Raw genomic sequence first — 15,889 nt, 5'->3', positions numbered from 1 at the left:
ATCTGATGTTATTTTTATTGAGTACAGTATTTAAACACCCCCATTGGTCATTTGAAGCCATGTGATCAAGGCTGTTTCTAACGGCCGAAACGCGTCATGCTGATGGAGAGGGAAAAATAAAACCACTTTGAAATTCATCATTGGTGTCGAGAGATCTGTACCTGAGGAGAAGAACGTGTGGGGAGCCACACTCGCAGGACTTTGTGTGTATGTGTATATATATATATATATATATATATATATATATATATATATATATATATATATATATTTTTTTTTTTTTGCAAATACAGGGGAAAATATGTTTTAAGGGCACTACCTGCCCTTAAAAAATGAAACTAAAAAGTTTCATTTTTTTTTTTAAATGCATCCTGTTGTCCTTTAAGGAAAACGGGCTGCTTTAAAAAAAAAAAACTGCTTTATTTAAAAGCAGTCCCAGACATGGTGGTCTACTGAGCCCAGCAGGCCACCACACCTGGGAGGGCCTGCCATTCCCAATGGGGGTCGCAAATTGCAAGGTTATTAACCCGTTAAGTGCTGCGCACGTTCAGCGGGCGTCGCGTGCACTACCTCGGTAGTGCTGCGCACGTCCGCTGAAGGTCGGGCCCCGCCCCGGCAATAGAACGTTTCGCACCAGCGCGGAACGTTCAGCGGAGGGGTTAGTATTCATGAGCTTGTCAATTTGTGACCCCATTGGGAATTGCTAACAGTGTGAACAACACTGTTGTACATTGGAAATGGAAAACCATCTAAAGCAGAGGTCCTCAAACTTTTGGATGCAGAGACCCTCCTGTCAACATTTTCAGGCATAAGGACCCCCCCCTGACAAAAATTTCTAAACCCTGTGTGGGTGACAAGAGTACCCAAGTGACTGCACGGTGAGCGATGCAAAAGTGTGATAGTAGGGTAAAAGGAGTGACTGCAGGGTGAGTGAGGTGAACATGAATTTGGGTTCGGCTGTAAATGCAGAGTGGGACAAATTAATGCATGGTTAGTGAGAGCCTTGTTTGAGTGAGCTACAGATTGAGCAGTGAGGGGGGGACAGGTGAGTGAAGTGTCACATGAGTGCAGGGTGAGTAGTGTGCTCATGTGACTGCAGGGTGAGGTACAGGGTGAACAACGCAAGCGCATTGTTAGTGCAGAGTGATCACTGTGAGTGCAGGGTGAGCGGGTGAATGTTGTGAGTGGATGGTGATCAGTGTGAGTGCATTGTGATCAGCGTGAGTGCATTGTGATCAGCGTGAGTGCATTGTGATCAGCGTATATTATTAAATCCCTAATTTCTTAAAGCAGAGGTGAGATCTGGTAGTCTGGCTCTCATTTTATGCTCATCTGGTGTTTCTATTCCATTGATTTGTCAGATAATAAAGTTTCTAAAAATTGCCAAAAAAATGCTTGGATCTATAGCTCAGATTTGTATGCTAATGCCCTTCTGAAGGGGTTTTTATAGGATTACATAATAGAAGGTCACTTTGAAGTCTTAACCAGTTGTTTGAATTTAATGTACTGAATGGGTTTTTTTTATTCAGAGATTTTAACTCAATATTTATATGCTTTTGTCCAAAGTAATTTGATTGATTTTTAATGATTTTATGAATTGATAAGGATATTGGTAAGGATATGCACATTTAATGTTTTTAGTATGTATTTTGAAGTGCTAATTTGTGATGATTTTTATTAATCCGACAATAAATCTACTTACTTACAATACGTAGGAAGCAATGTTAAACCTCAAAAGTAGAAAGCAATCTATGTTTAACACCGTCTAGCAGAAAACGCAGAACTGGAGTGAATGCTAAGTGCGAACGCAGCAATAAAGACTCGCCGCGCGAGTGCCATGACTTGTTTGAAGTACAGAGGAAACAAATTTCATTTCCACCACTATGTGACGACAATAATCACAGTTAGGTAGAAGAGGCTGTGAACGGGTTGCTTGGCTTGTAACCTGCATGCATTAAAGCCTGTTTGGTTGATTCTATACCATAATAGAGTCAAAGGCAGGATCATACTAAGACATGAAACTCTTACTTTTATGACAGCTGCCATTTGATAGCTCTTTGGAGCAGGGACATTGCAAACATATTTCTGTAAGTGAAGCGTTTTGACTTCTGTAGAAACTTGTTTCGCATTCTTCACAGTGGGCACCGATCGTGTTGTTTTTGCATCCCGAGCAGTTGCCTGCAAGACGAAATGAAAACGATAATCGTTAAAGGCAGTAAAGCTACAATTTTAAACTGAAAGGCTATGTGCATTAACGGTGGCTTAAAGAAACATGGTTTATAATGTGAAAATCAGCAAACACATTTGAATACTTACATCTTTCTATACAAAAGTAAAAATGTTCAGTTATAAAACATCTTTAAAACGGGCATCTTTAAAACAGGCACTGTAGGAGCATCAATGCATATTCAACATTCTAACGCATAAGTTAACATATTTACTTATCTACAGGAAAGCCAACAATGGTTTCTCTAGAAATTTTGAAATACGACGATTTAACTAATAAAACAAGCTTATAGCCGGAATTTACTAACGTTTGTTTGCACAATACAGGCGTTGCCCTAAAAAATTAGACTGGAGACAGTGACTGGCATATTTGTAATGTGGTTGTTTAGATATCTTAGAATGTCCTGAGGGAATTGGTGATAACTCCGTTTCCAAAAGTGTTTTTGAAGGAAAATAAATTTTAAAAAAAAGGTATAAATCTGTAAATCAAATGAATCGACATTTTCTTCAAAACTAGACAGTTCAATAAAACACCACTCTATATTCGGGGTCTGATCACTATACGAACCAGAATATCTCTCCCCTACTGCCATGCGCGAAACCAGTGTCCATTTCTTATCAAGATTCACCCACGAAGTGAGTAGCGCAATCAACTGCAGGAGTAGCTACGTATACGGACGCCCATCCACCTCTCACATTAAGGACTATATACTAAAAAAAAAATATGAATGTTTGTATGGCTCAACTCTTCCAGTAGCAAGCAATCTCTTCTGTACTGTGTGAGCTATTTTCTGTCAATGTTTGCTGGTACTTCTGGAGATGGCCAGGCTCAAGTACAGTAAGGATGTGGAAACTCTCGCCAAATCCAAGTCTTCGGTCTGATCCAAAAAGAACACCATTGAATTAATGTGTAATTGCCATTCCAACGTCCATTACAATATTTTGACAACCTCAGACCAATATCTTGGAGTCGTTCTACAGCTTGGCTAGAGACAGTGTGGAAAAAATATAAGAACTCCCATTTCAGTGAGACATGTCTGACAGTTTGAGGAGTGGCCGTGATGCACTGTCCACGTTTTTCCTTGTGCAATAGGCACAACTTAGACAGTTAAATGTAACTATTCATAGCCAAGCAAAGACTATTACCTCCCTAGACGTTAATCTTGGCCTCAAAGTAGTCGCCCACATACTTCACCAATCGCTCCCTTCCTTTCTCTAATGTGTGTTTCGCACTTAGTAATACAGCACTAAGCACTTGGGAAATAGTTTTTTTTTAGTTTAGTGCAACGTGTTTTTTCAACAATAATTTCGAGAACATCAAAATCGTAGCTGTGTAAGTGCGTGTAACAATGAGTCATAGAAGTGGCAATGAATGGTATTGACAAATTATAAAAAGAATTAAAAAGTGTCAGGATTATTCAAGATGCTGAAAAACTTGGTAGCCTGACCATCACTGTTCAAGCAGAAAGTGTGCCTGCGGAATTGAAGACATAGATCTGGGTATGCAATTTTCAATACATAGATACTATTGCACATCACCCAACTTAATAATTCTGCAGAATCAACTAAGTAATGTTAAGTGTCAAAGGAATTCACAAGATCCCCTATTGATATTGTATTGTTTATCTGTGCTACACATACAACAATAATCAAGTCCCCTTTTATGAATTATGCCAAAGGCTGATAAATATTAATAGAGGGGAAATCACAAATCACAAGGTGTTCCATCATTTAGTTAAGAGATATTCAAAGGAGAGGGAAATGTTGTACTTTATAGAATGACCAATTAGATAGATATATCAATGATAGATGGACAAACGAAAATGCACCTGAAAATGAATTAATCGAATAAGGAGTTGTTAGTCAAGGGCAATTCAACTTCCCTTGACTTGGAATGCATTAGGCACTACCCACTGTTTACTTCTCTAGTATAGACAACAATAGTAAAACATCTAGATATTGTATTCTTTCAAAACTCACTGTAGCTCCTATAGCAACCACAACAGTTAAGACCAGATGTTTTCACCTTATCCATATCTTAAAATAGATATTTCCTTACGTGGAGCATAAGCAAAAGATCCAGATCACCATTGCATGATCTGGCTGGCTAATTGAGTCTAATGAGGCCTTCCTGTGTATTTAACTAGCAGGGACCAGTATACAATTGCACAAGTGTACAGACCACCAAGATCAAATTAAGCCAGCACTATTACGTATAAAGTGTCTTGTACAAGATACGTTTATTTGGTTCTTGAATAGAGGTTTAGTTTTTCAGGATTTGAAAGGACATTTTCCATATCTATTAAGGGAAATGCAGACCTAATTAACAATTAGAATGTCATAGTCCTCCTCGGCAAATGTTGTTAAGATTCCAGGATTCTAGCTGAATTGGATAGATGGCTACTCCTTCTAAGACCGGCACACCATATCCACTCATCTTTCATCAGATAAGGAACATGTGGTTCAATTTAGCAACACTCTTCTAAACAATATTATTTCAGTGGAAGAACTTCGGGGAAGAGCCGCCCATATCAGAAACAAATTACAGAGTTGCAAATAAATTGTACAAAGGGCTAGCTGTCATGAGCACACAGTCTGGACTAAAATATATATATGAACAAGCTCCCTAGTGGAGTGAAACGCGTTACTTCCTAATAAACGTTTGAGCCTGCTACTCACTTGAGTTTGTACTATCTGTGAGCTTTACATCTGGCTGTCTGCCGTGGCGCTTTGAGGTCTGCACCCTGCTGCTGCCTGTCACTCACTGACAGGCTGGGATTCCTTTATATATATATATATATATATATATATATATATATATATATATATATATATATATATATATATATATATATATATATATATATATATATATACACACATAAAAGCAGGTTTCAGTCTGCCTCAGGATTTTTGTGATACCTGAAAGCATACAGCGAATGGTATGACAGTATATGCTCTACTTTCAGGTCTTCAGTAAAAATGTATTTCTTCGCCATCTGCAGTAAATGGTAGGGCTTGTATGCATGCGGAGATGCATGCAGAAATTAAATCATCTGAATAGGACAAACTAAGAATGTGTCAGATCAATACTGTGACATTGTTTTACACCACACTGCAGTGCTCTGGGTTTTGTGCAACAGTCAAAATGCAGCTCAAGCTTGAGTTCACATTTGAACTCAAGACACAGGGAATGCAACATTTCTCTGATAATTGTATCAAGGGTCAGATGGACTTCTGGCATCCTGCAGAAGGTTCTCTGGAAGACTTTTCCAAAACGGGAGAGGATTTGCTTCAGGATAACAGCTCAAGATCATGTAAGCGACAGGACCACGCTTCGACCAGCATAACTTTGTTCTTGATTTAGGCGCCAACATTGACGTTCTTTCTTTCTAATGTTCTGTCTGGATATATAACTGCAGGTAGGTATTGCATCCTCAAGGTTGCTTGGGTATTTTATCATCTATCAACCAAGTTAATGTAATGTGGATTTTAATACAAAGAACAAACACAAAATTAAATCAACGTTTTGTGAGTGCATGGAATTTAATTACAAAAGAGAACTCCAAGAATTCATTTTTTTTACTGTAGATTAATTTTTCTTTACCTGTTAAGACATCACACATTTTGGAATGATTATTGCACTGACACTGGCTGCAGCCAAAGTTATTGAATCCATAGTACCCATCCTGGCACTGAACACATTTTAATCCTGTTACTCCAGGTTTACATTCGCATTTTCCAGAACTGTACAGAAAAACAAAATAAACAAAGATACATTAATTTGCATACGTCTTTAAATACTTTAAGAAAAGCATAAACTGCAGATAATTCTATAATCTTCATTTGAGCCTGGAGTTTGCAAAAACCTAAGCGAAAGGAGTTACTCGTTTCTGCCTTCTATACATAAAGACACTTGTCTAGAATTACTTGTTGAGAGGACACCTACAATGGCTGATCCATCCTGACTTTTCCTTGTGAGTTAGCACCGCCAGTGATTTGCAGATGGATAATCACTTCTAATGACGCACACACGCTAAAAACACAATGGATCCTACGACGAAAAAAAAGCCTAGTCTCTCAGGAATCGTAACGGAATGTACCTTTCTTCTCATGTGGTGAAAATGTTGGATCAAATGTCATGGACAGGATTTTTCTTTTCAAGATTTCAATTACGAGAGATGGTGTGGTATGTAAAGGTATTCATGTTCTTCTAGATTACCACCCAGCAAATATCATTAGAAGGACTCCAACAAACAGGACCATTGATGTGGACATACTACTTGTTGAATGAGCAGAAATGGTCCTTACAGTGGACGACCTGCTTTAGTGTGGCTGAACAAAATTACCAAACAGGTTATCCTTTGTTTAGATAATGGCTGCCCGATTTGGAGAGGCACAATAGCTAACAGCAATTCGTCTGACTTACGAAAATTATTTGTTCGGTCTAAGTAAAACTCAAGGCATCTTCTGACACACAAAGTATGTTGAGCCTTTTCTGGTGCATTTGTTGGATTTTTGAAGAAATCCTTTAAGATGGCAGGCTAAAATGGCGATTTTGTCTCAAAATAACCCTGTCCTTTTGAAACGGAGATGTGGTTCTTGAACTGAGAAAGCCTGACTTTCACCAACACTTCTGGTTGAAGTAATTGCTATTAGAAATATTATTTATCTCTACAGTCCAGAGGAACGGCTAGATGGTAGAAGTCAGGGTTCATGAGCCATGCCAAAAAATCTCTGATGTTGGAGCAGGATGCAGGACCTGCGCACTGCGAGAAGACATCGGTTACTGGTGGTAGCCATGTGTGGAACTCATGACCAGAGAAGCGTCTCTGTGACCAAATTTATCTGAGCCACGTGAAGGTTACCATAATTATTAGATACGGCCATCACTGCATCTCATTGAATACTCTAGGGACAAGGGGAAAGTGCTGAAAAGACACAGTCAAAGGTCCCTGAACAAAACGGCAGTCCCACACAACTTTGGTAGTGCATGTCTGCGGTCTTAGAACTTGATTTTCAGTTCACGTCAGTTGCCAAGATATCTAGGTTCTGCTTGCCCTAGCAATGAGTTCAATAAACCTAGAAACAATTCTGTACCCTACAGAACTAACATTTTCCACATTCCTTCCTAGCAATGAAGCACTTTGCCTAATTGTTTCTGCTTCAATTTTTATTTGTCGTAGTCCCTGATGATCTGCTGAGTAAGTCTGTCCAGTTGTCTTCTGTTGATAAAAGTTTTGCTGAAAGTGCCATTTTAGGTAGAATTGCTCAGTTTCACAAGTCTTCTGCTTCTGCTGAGAGAAGATGTAACCTTGCTTCTCCTCATTTGTTGATGTAAAACACCAAGATCCTACTGTCCTTCCATAAGAGTACTAAAGGAGATCTTTCCCTGTGATTTAAGGATTGAAGGCCTAGACTCTCAACTCTTAATTTCAGCATGTGTATGTACATTCTTGATCAATCTTCCAACCACTTGCCACTGGTTGCCAGGTCTTGCAGATGTGCACTTCGTTCCTACAAAGATGCATTTGTTATCACAAAACAAGAAGATTCTTGATGGAAAGTTGAAATCTATTGCTGCATTCTCCCTGCAAGTCCACCATGGCAAGTTCTTTATCGTGAGAACAGAATGAGAGGCAATCGTATAGATGTGTTAGAGGTCACAAAAGCGCTTATGCGAAAAAATAAGAAAGAATTATGAAATGACTAAAGAGAAGAATAATCTTTCAAGACTTGCGATTAATCTTTTATTTCCTTGTCAATTTTGTGACATCTAACACATCAATACGATTGCCTCTCATTCTGTTTTCAAGTTATGTTTACATTTTGATCAAGGAGCAGCTGATTTTTGAGGAGGGCAACCTGTGTTTTCTGTACTTTAACTACTTAGGTGTCGATCTCAGGTGGTGCAGTCGTTCTATCCCTGGTTGCTTTCTCATTCTTGTTTCAAGTTCTTTATCGCATGACTTCCTCTTCAAATGAAGCAGTGTTTTCTACCACTGGCTGCCTAACTCCTCCCAAAGGGGTCTGGTGTGTAATCAACATAATAGTCCGATGAGATGTAGGGTGCCATGATCCCTAGAAATATTTAAATAGGCGCACAGCACTGAAATTTTCTTGCTATAGCTGTGTTGTCTGTGCCTGCATGTATAACTGTTGTCGGGTGTGTATTACTGGTGTGTGCATACTCAGTTTTGGACTGTATTATTTCATATCTGGGAATGCAGTATAGGATTAGGCAAAAATTGGTGGTGTCCTATGGTTCAGTAGTGAGCATCTTTACAAGAGGTCGAATGCCTACCTTGAGCACATCTGTGATGGTTCCCTTTGCCGAGCAAGCCATTGATGATGTTGAAGAGTAGTGTTCGTACATCACCTTTGAGAGATTTAATGACTGCTGAAGGTAGCAGAGTTCAGGATCTTAGATCTCAATGCTCAAGAGGAAGCAGAGAGCAGTCCACTTGGAAGTTGAGCAATGTGGTAGGGGATCCCGTTTTTTGGACCTTCAGGTTGCCCTAAGGTTAAGAATAACCAGTGAGCTTTATAACTAGATATATTTAATGGCCAATGGATCTGTTAATAAGATGGCCGAGAGTGTGAACACAGATCTATTGTATCCTGCAACGCTAGGGTGGAACACCAGCTAAGGTAGATTATGCACTTCCTACAGTGATCTGTGTGTTATCAGTTGGTCAGAGGGAGGAAGAAACGTAAGAATTAATGAGTCTGTAGCAGACCGCTGTCTCGTGACCTGCAGGTCGCATGTTTTAAATTCTAAAAATAGGCCATACAGTGGATTTGTGTTTCTTTGCTCAGAATCTTGTATAACTTGTATGTCACAAATTCCTATTCTGATAAATAGTTCAGCAAATATGGATTTGTTTCTAACACCAGCATAAAACGTGTGACTTCGATGGGCAAACGCCAATATTTTTTCTTCTGGGCTCAAAGATAACAATTTGCATTGACTGTATTTGTTCAATCGCAATTTCTAGTGAGCCATTGTCGAAGGTGCGCCTTGTATTGCGCTGTAAAGTCGACGGCGTTTCGATCCTCATCAATTGGGATCGTCTTCAGGACAGGGTTTTCCAGTTCGTAAGGTGCTGGAGGCAACGCAATGAAGGCGGGTGCCAGGAGGGAGGGTGGAAGCGAACGACGTCTTCCTAGGTGTTTGGAGGAGGAAGCAAGGAGACCCTTCTACAATGGCTCACTAGAAATTGCGATTTAACAAATACAGTCAATGCAAATTGTTATCTTTGAGCCCACCACTGTATATTTTTCACACAATTGTCCACTTTGTGCCGTTCACGCTGTTCACTTAATCACTTGCGTCACCACTTCTCTTCACTTGTATATATTTTTGCACCAAGTGCCTTTGGGTTGTCACATGATTTCTTTCATACAGTGCTGCTACAACGGTGTACCCTGATGAACTATTGCTTGAAATATATGGTGAATAACATCCCAAACCTAATTCAATTTAAGTCTCCTTTATTCTTGCTACTGTAATGCTTCCTGCATACATACATAACTGTCTCTGAAATATTACCTGTAGGGATATTGTTTCTCTGTTCTACCTTTTAACCCAATCCCGACGTGGTTTATGGGTCACTCCTGTAATGTTTTACTGCATTGCAGCAGTAGCATTTAATTTACTGGCCATGGGTACATTGTCATCTAATAGCAACTTATAAGTAAATTAATTGTGCCAGGTAGGTGTATGCCAATCTTAATGTTTGATGGGAGATCACATACACATTACCAGTGGTTGGAATGAGTGAAGTGCACAGAGTTCTATGGCCAACAAAAACAGGTTCAGCAACAAAAGGTAAAAATGTGTGCCGACCTTGCTGAAAGGGCAAATTTCCAACATTTATACACAAACAGCTACATGCCCGATGCATGGCATAGTGTGCGTTTAATAGGCATGTTTTTACATTCCTTTTTTTTCTTCAAAATATATTTGTATTATTTCATGCATTTCAACAAGTGCATTAACATTGAGATCCCAACATCGACCAACCACCACACTCATCCCAAATTCCGGACATTACAAACCCACAGAGGAAGAGTCCACATCAGCATCTCCTGTCTACTCCATCACATTGACCATCCCATTCTCCCGAGGCTTTATGTGTAAAGCCCGCTGAAACGACTATTGTTCACCCTCTTTACCAGTGTTGAACTCATGTATCCACAGCAGTTTACATTCCTAAAGTGTAAACATGCAACCTATTTTGCAGCTAGTGCTGCCTCTTCGGTGTGTTCTTTTGAAAGCATCATTAACATGTTCTTTAATAACTTCGATTTTATGGATAGCTTGAAATGGGTCTCCCTTTGCCAGGGCCGAAATGTTAATTGTGCCACTCTGGCATTTCATCATTAGAATTCAGACTATGGGGCTGCTTTCACAGCACGCTGGGCTGCCATCAACTAACCCTGCCTACAGGCTCTCATCGTAGTTTTAGCCTCCTGCAGTGGTAGCTGGTTTGAAAATGTTGCCATTTTATCAGAAACACTATAGTGCCTTCAGTGTGATTTAATGTACCTTAAGGGTGGCAGAGTATCAGAAGAGTGGCAAAAAGCAGGTGGGGTAAGCAATGGGGAGTGGGCGTTGACTGAGGGACAACAGAGGTGCAGGGAAGTGGTTTTTGGACTGTGGAGTGACATGACAGTAAACGGTAACTTTCGGGGCCCTCAAAATGGCATTTGCTCTGATGCGAGGGATAGTGGGGCGGACAAAGGGGAAATCTCCCTCCTCTCTCTCGCCCTTCTCTATCTTTATTTTTCATGATAGAATGAAAGAGAAAGTTGTTCCCAGATTGTGAACAGTGGAAGGATACAAGACAACCAACCAAAAGAATAGTAAAGAGACTATGTTCCAGGGGTGCGACAAACAAAGGTAAAGAAAGGCAAGTCATTGAGTAAGAAGCAGAGAAATAAGAGGCAATGAAGCCAACCAATGAAAAGCAATGGGCGCACTCTAAACCAATGTACATTATTGGTATGGTCCACAATAAGCTTTCGCTTACATGCAGCTAAACACTGTCTGTTAGAGACTTAAAAACAAGTATTGGAAAACAGGCTAGTGCATTGGTTAAAATGTATTTTACAGCTTTTAATGAAAACATGCCACGGAAACAAAAATAAAAAAATTAAACTGCCTCCTAAATGGGGGCATCATTTTATTTATTTATTTAGTGTTTTCTATAGCGCAAACATGACCCAGTGTAGGGTATCAGAGTGCTTTACAGTAGCGTTTCAACAAAACGAGAACATTAGAGGAAAAATCAGTCAATGTTTTACACTTCAGTATAGCATATAAACATATATACATTCAGTAGTAAAAATTACCAAGGCGCAGCTAAATAACAGGATAACCTTTTGTACCATCCCACGGTTAGCGGAGCAATGAATACAAGTGAGCAGTTTATAGACAGCAGTCCTCCAATATAGTCTTATGGGAGAAATTTGCTCATATAGTACGATTTTGCTTCCTTTTTGAAGGTTGCGATGGATGTAATTCTTCTCATGTTTGGTTGGAGTGCATTCCAAATTCTTGGTGCTGCTCCTGAGAATGCTCGGTCATAGGTCTTTCTTGCCGAAGGGAGCCGGTTTTAGAAGTAAGTCTGTTTTGCTCCTAGAGGGTCGGTTACCTCCGGAAAGCGTACGTTTCTGAGCCAGGTAACCTGGAGTTTTGTGGTGTATTGCATTATGAGTGATGCATGCCAACTTGAATTGAATTCTTGCTTCGAAAGGTGGCCTGTTTAACATTTTCAGATGAGGGGAGATATGGTCAAATTTTTTGGATCCCGTAATCAGCCTTGTGGCTGCATTAAGACACGCTTTTAATGGGGCTGTTGAGATCTTGGGGAGCCCAGCGAGGGTAGTGCACCCGTATTCGATCCTTGATATGACCAGCGCTTGAACTGCAGTTTTAAGGTCTCTTTTGTTCAGGAAAGGTTTAAGTTTTCGCAAGTAGCTTAAATGGAACCGGGTTTTTTTTTGCCATTGTATTAATATGTGCTAACATGTTCAGTTTTTATCTAGGGTAATTCCCAGTGATTTGGTGGAGTCGACAATCTTTGGAGTACAATTTAGAGCAGTCATAAGGTTGGCCCATTCTGCTGTCTTTAGTTTGCTTTTCTGTGGTGTAATCAGTAGGAATTCGGTTTTCTGAGGGTTTAGCTTCGGGTGATTCTTGGTTAGCCATTAGAGGTTTCTTGATAGTGCATGGTCTCTTCTGTTGATGCGACCTTGATGTACACCTGAGTGTCATTCGCATACATGTAGAAAGCAATATTTGTTTTTTGTAATATTTCAGTGAGTGGTTCAACGTATCGATTGAATAGCGCCGGTGAAAGCGTTGATCCCTGTGGAACTCCGATTGTATTAGTGGTTGGGCCAGAGAGGGTTTGGTTGACAATGAATTTTTGTGATCTGTTCTCAAGAAAGGAGCTGAATTAATTAAGGACTGTACCCTCTAGGCCCATTCTGTTTTTCAACCGATCAAGAATTTTGGCATGGTTCACAGTGTCGAACACAGACGACTGGTCCAGCAAGATTAAGAGGCAGGTTTCATTGTGGTCAAGAGCCAGCAGTGCGTCATCTACAATATGTAAAATTAGTTTCTGTGCTATGGTTTGGACAGAAGCCCGATTGGCAAACATTTAGCAGGTTGAACTCAGAAATGTGTAGACTCTATTGTTGTTGGACACATTTTTCCGGAACTTAGGCTAACATGGGAATGTTAGTTACAGGTCTGAAATGGTTTGGAACAGAGGGGTTCTTTAACAGAGGAATGACTTGTCCTGTTTTAAGGCCGGCCGGGATTTGTCCTTGTGACGATGAGGCATTTATGATCTTTGTTCAAAATGGGATTAACAGGTGGTTTAAGGTGGACCAGCACTTTGCTGGTATGGGGATCGTTATAGTGGTTGTTAGGTTTAGTGGTCGACATGATCTTTGAGATGTCTAATTCACTGACCGCTTTAAAATCTGACCATCTGGCATTTTTTTTAGGTTTCGTTAATTCTTGTTGAACCAGTTCTTCGCCCTCCGTATCCTTCCTACTTTCAATGTATTTGGCTGCTTTTTTTAGTTCCCTTTATCTGTAAAGAAGACTGAGAAATCTTCACTATTTAGGCTATTTATAGTGATGGCTGGTGCTACTTTAGCTGATTTATTAGATCGTTCTTTAAGTAGTTCAAAAAGTTTCCTGGGTCTGTTTACTGCATTATCCAGTTCTTTCCTGAAAAAGTATTTTTTAGATTTAATAATGCTTTTACTGTAAGCTTTCCTCGATTGTCTCAGTAGGGTTAAGTGGGGCGAGGAAGGGTGTTGTCGCCATTTGCGTTCTGATAGTCTCATTGATCTTCTTTCTTCATTAAGGGCATCATTGAACCACAGGTTTTTGACTTTGTGAGTGACCCTTTTCAGTTTTAAAGGGGCTATGTCCTCGAGAATGCTTGACATGGTCTTGTTATAGTGCAAAGTGAGGTAATTGACGTCAACCATGGTCTTGGGTGCTTGCAAATCTAATGTACAGTGTGCGGCTATTTTTTCCATGTTAGTTCCTCGAGTGTCCCTGATCCATTTTTTGGTTTAACAGCTTGTGAAGACAATTTAGTTTTTTTTAAGGGAATTTCGAATGTGATTATAGGGTGATCGGACGAGTCACATGGTGTGATTACAATGTTTTCTATCTCTTTCTCTTTAGCTATGATCCAATCTAAGGTGGATCCTTTAGATTAGGTGGGGAGATGACATCCTTGGACTAACGATTGCTCTACCAGGAAGGTTTTAAGGATGGTGATTTGACTATCTACATGATCTTCCCAATGAATATTAAAGTCTCCTAAGAAGATATCATTAGACTGCAGGTTAGAGTTGGTGGTAATGATCTCTATTAGCTGGTCTATGAATTTGGTCATTGTACCGGGGGGGTGGTAGAGTGCATGGAGTTTACAGTTTTGCTTGCAATGCAAATAAACAAGTTACTTATCTTCAATAGTGCCTTTTCTGGCAGACTAACTGCAGAATCCTCACCTTGTGTCAGACTGGATGTGGAAACCTTTGTAAGGTCAGAAGGTGCAGAAAGTAAGGAACTGATGTCTGCAGGTTAAGGTAGCCCTGTTATCACATCCAGGGTAGGACGGATCGGATGTGAGCTGCACAACATCACCTACTGACGCACCAGTCAACTGCTATCAAACGGTACAGATTCAGTATGGCACCAGGGGATATTCACAAAGTGAGGAATCTGCGTTTAGAAGTCTCCATCGGTAACTTTAAGGACTTCTTTGTGTGAAAACACAAAGAACAGCAGCACAAAGGAGAATAGGGTTGTTTTCCGTGACACCATTCATCCCCAATCTTGCATCTGCTATTCTCAAATTGTAAATGTTCGCAAACACGGACATTTGTACAATGCCAGCAGTGCTAGTACCCCTTATGGTCACAATCATTACCCTCACAAAATAAAACACAAAAGACCCCCTGGTTGGTCAGAGCCTTAGGACTTCATTTATATGAAAAGGCCAGTAGGCAACGTCCCACGGGGATTCCTGAGGGCCATCGGAACTGCAGTTTGAAGCGTGCCTTTCAATTAGGGAATCCACAACCTCTACCAAGAAGCAAAAATTCGTACTGCGTCTCAAAGGACAAATGTCAGGAATGCACACCAGCTGTGCTGGTCCCTAAAACCCGTTAGAGAAGCAGATACCAGTAGAGATGATAAAACTCGCTGGGAATAGGAGCCACAGTCAGTCATAAAACAGAAAAATAGAGAAGCTTATGCCTTTGTGGGATGCCATGCATTGGACAGAAATCTGGGAGGCGAATTAAAGTGCTTCAAACTAATAATGAACGCCATTTAATTTTCTAGTACAACATATCACCTTATAATATTTTTTGGTGCACTTAACTTTTAACAACGAGCACAGCACCAAAAGAACATCGAATGCAAACATTCTGTACATTATAAATACTATAATTTGAACTTAAACCCAATTCATTCATGCACAGCAAAGGCAAAGTAGAACTTTACAGCCTAAATTAGGATTTATCTTTCCCCACCAAGGAATGTTCACACAATGAGTGAGCCTATTACTTTTTTTTCCTTTTTACAGAAAGCATTGCTTTCACTAACACAAAACAACCAGACTATTGTTAGATGTGAAGAAATAACCATTGAAGAGTCTTTTGGGTAATGTATAATGCGTTTAAATGGCTCTTTCAAACCGCAAAGCTGCGACTCAATGCTCAACAAGTGCAGAGTGTCTGCTTAACTTTCCACATCTGCCTATTCAGTAGGACAAGGTGAATCACACCAACTCAACTTCACGTTCCCTGTGCAACCTCCGAAGCAACAAATACCAGAAAAGGCATCAAGAGGAAACTTGGAAAGAAAAATCCCTTCCTATCACAAAAGAAGGACATTAAACTTTCCGGCGTATCACTAATGTTGGGCGAGTACATCAATTGGAGAGGTGCCTGGGTGATACATCAGCAGGTGGTGCGCAGTGGGGGCCCCAGCCTTCACTGGTGGCTGTAGTCGGATAACTGCCATGTTGATCTTTCTAGTCTGCCCCACTTGGGAAGAGCGGGAAGGAAAAACGGAAGGAAGAAAGGGAAAGATGAAGAAGAAAGAAACGGGAGG

At 40.2% G+C, this 15,889-nt stretch overlaps 1 protein-coding gene across 1 annotated transcript in view; it reads right to left on the bottom strand.

Moving 5' to 3' along the window:
• MEGF9 (multiple EGF like domains 9) overlaps positions 1-15,889 on the bottom strand; it is a 255,758-nt gene that overhangs the window by 62,466 nt on the left and 177,403 nt on the right. Inside the window, exons 3-4 of the mRNA XM_086921268.1 lie at positions 5,834-5,973; positions 2,029-2,178 (exon numbers count right to left, since the gene is read on the bottom strand). Coding sequence (XP_086777394.1) covers positions 2,029-2,178; positions 5,834-5,973 — 290 coding nt within the window. The remainder of the gene's footprint in view (positions 1-2,028; positions 2,179-5,833; positions 5,974-15,889) is intronic.

The sequence above is a fragment of the Lissotriton vulgaris genome, chromosome 5 (genome assembly GCF_964263255.1).
Source record: "Lissotriton vulgaris chromosome 5, aLisVul1.2, whole genome shotgun sequence".
Lineage (NCBI taxonomy): Eukaryota > Metazoa > Chordata > Amphibia > Caudata > Salamandridae > Lissotriton > Lissotriton vulgaris.
This window is presented reverse-complemented; position numbering and strand designations above follow the sequence as displayed.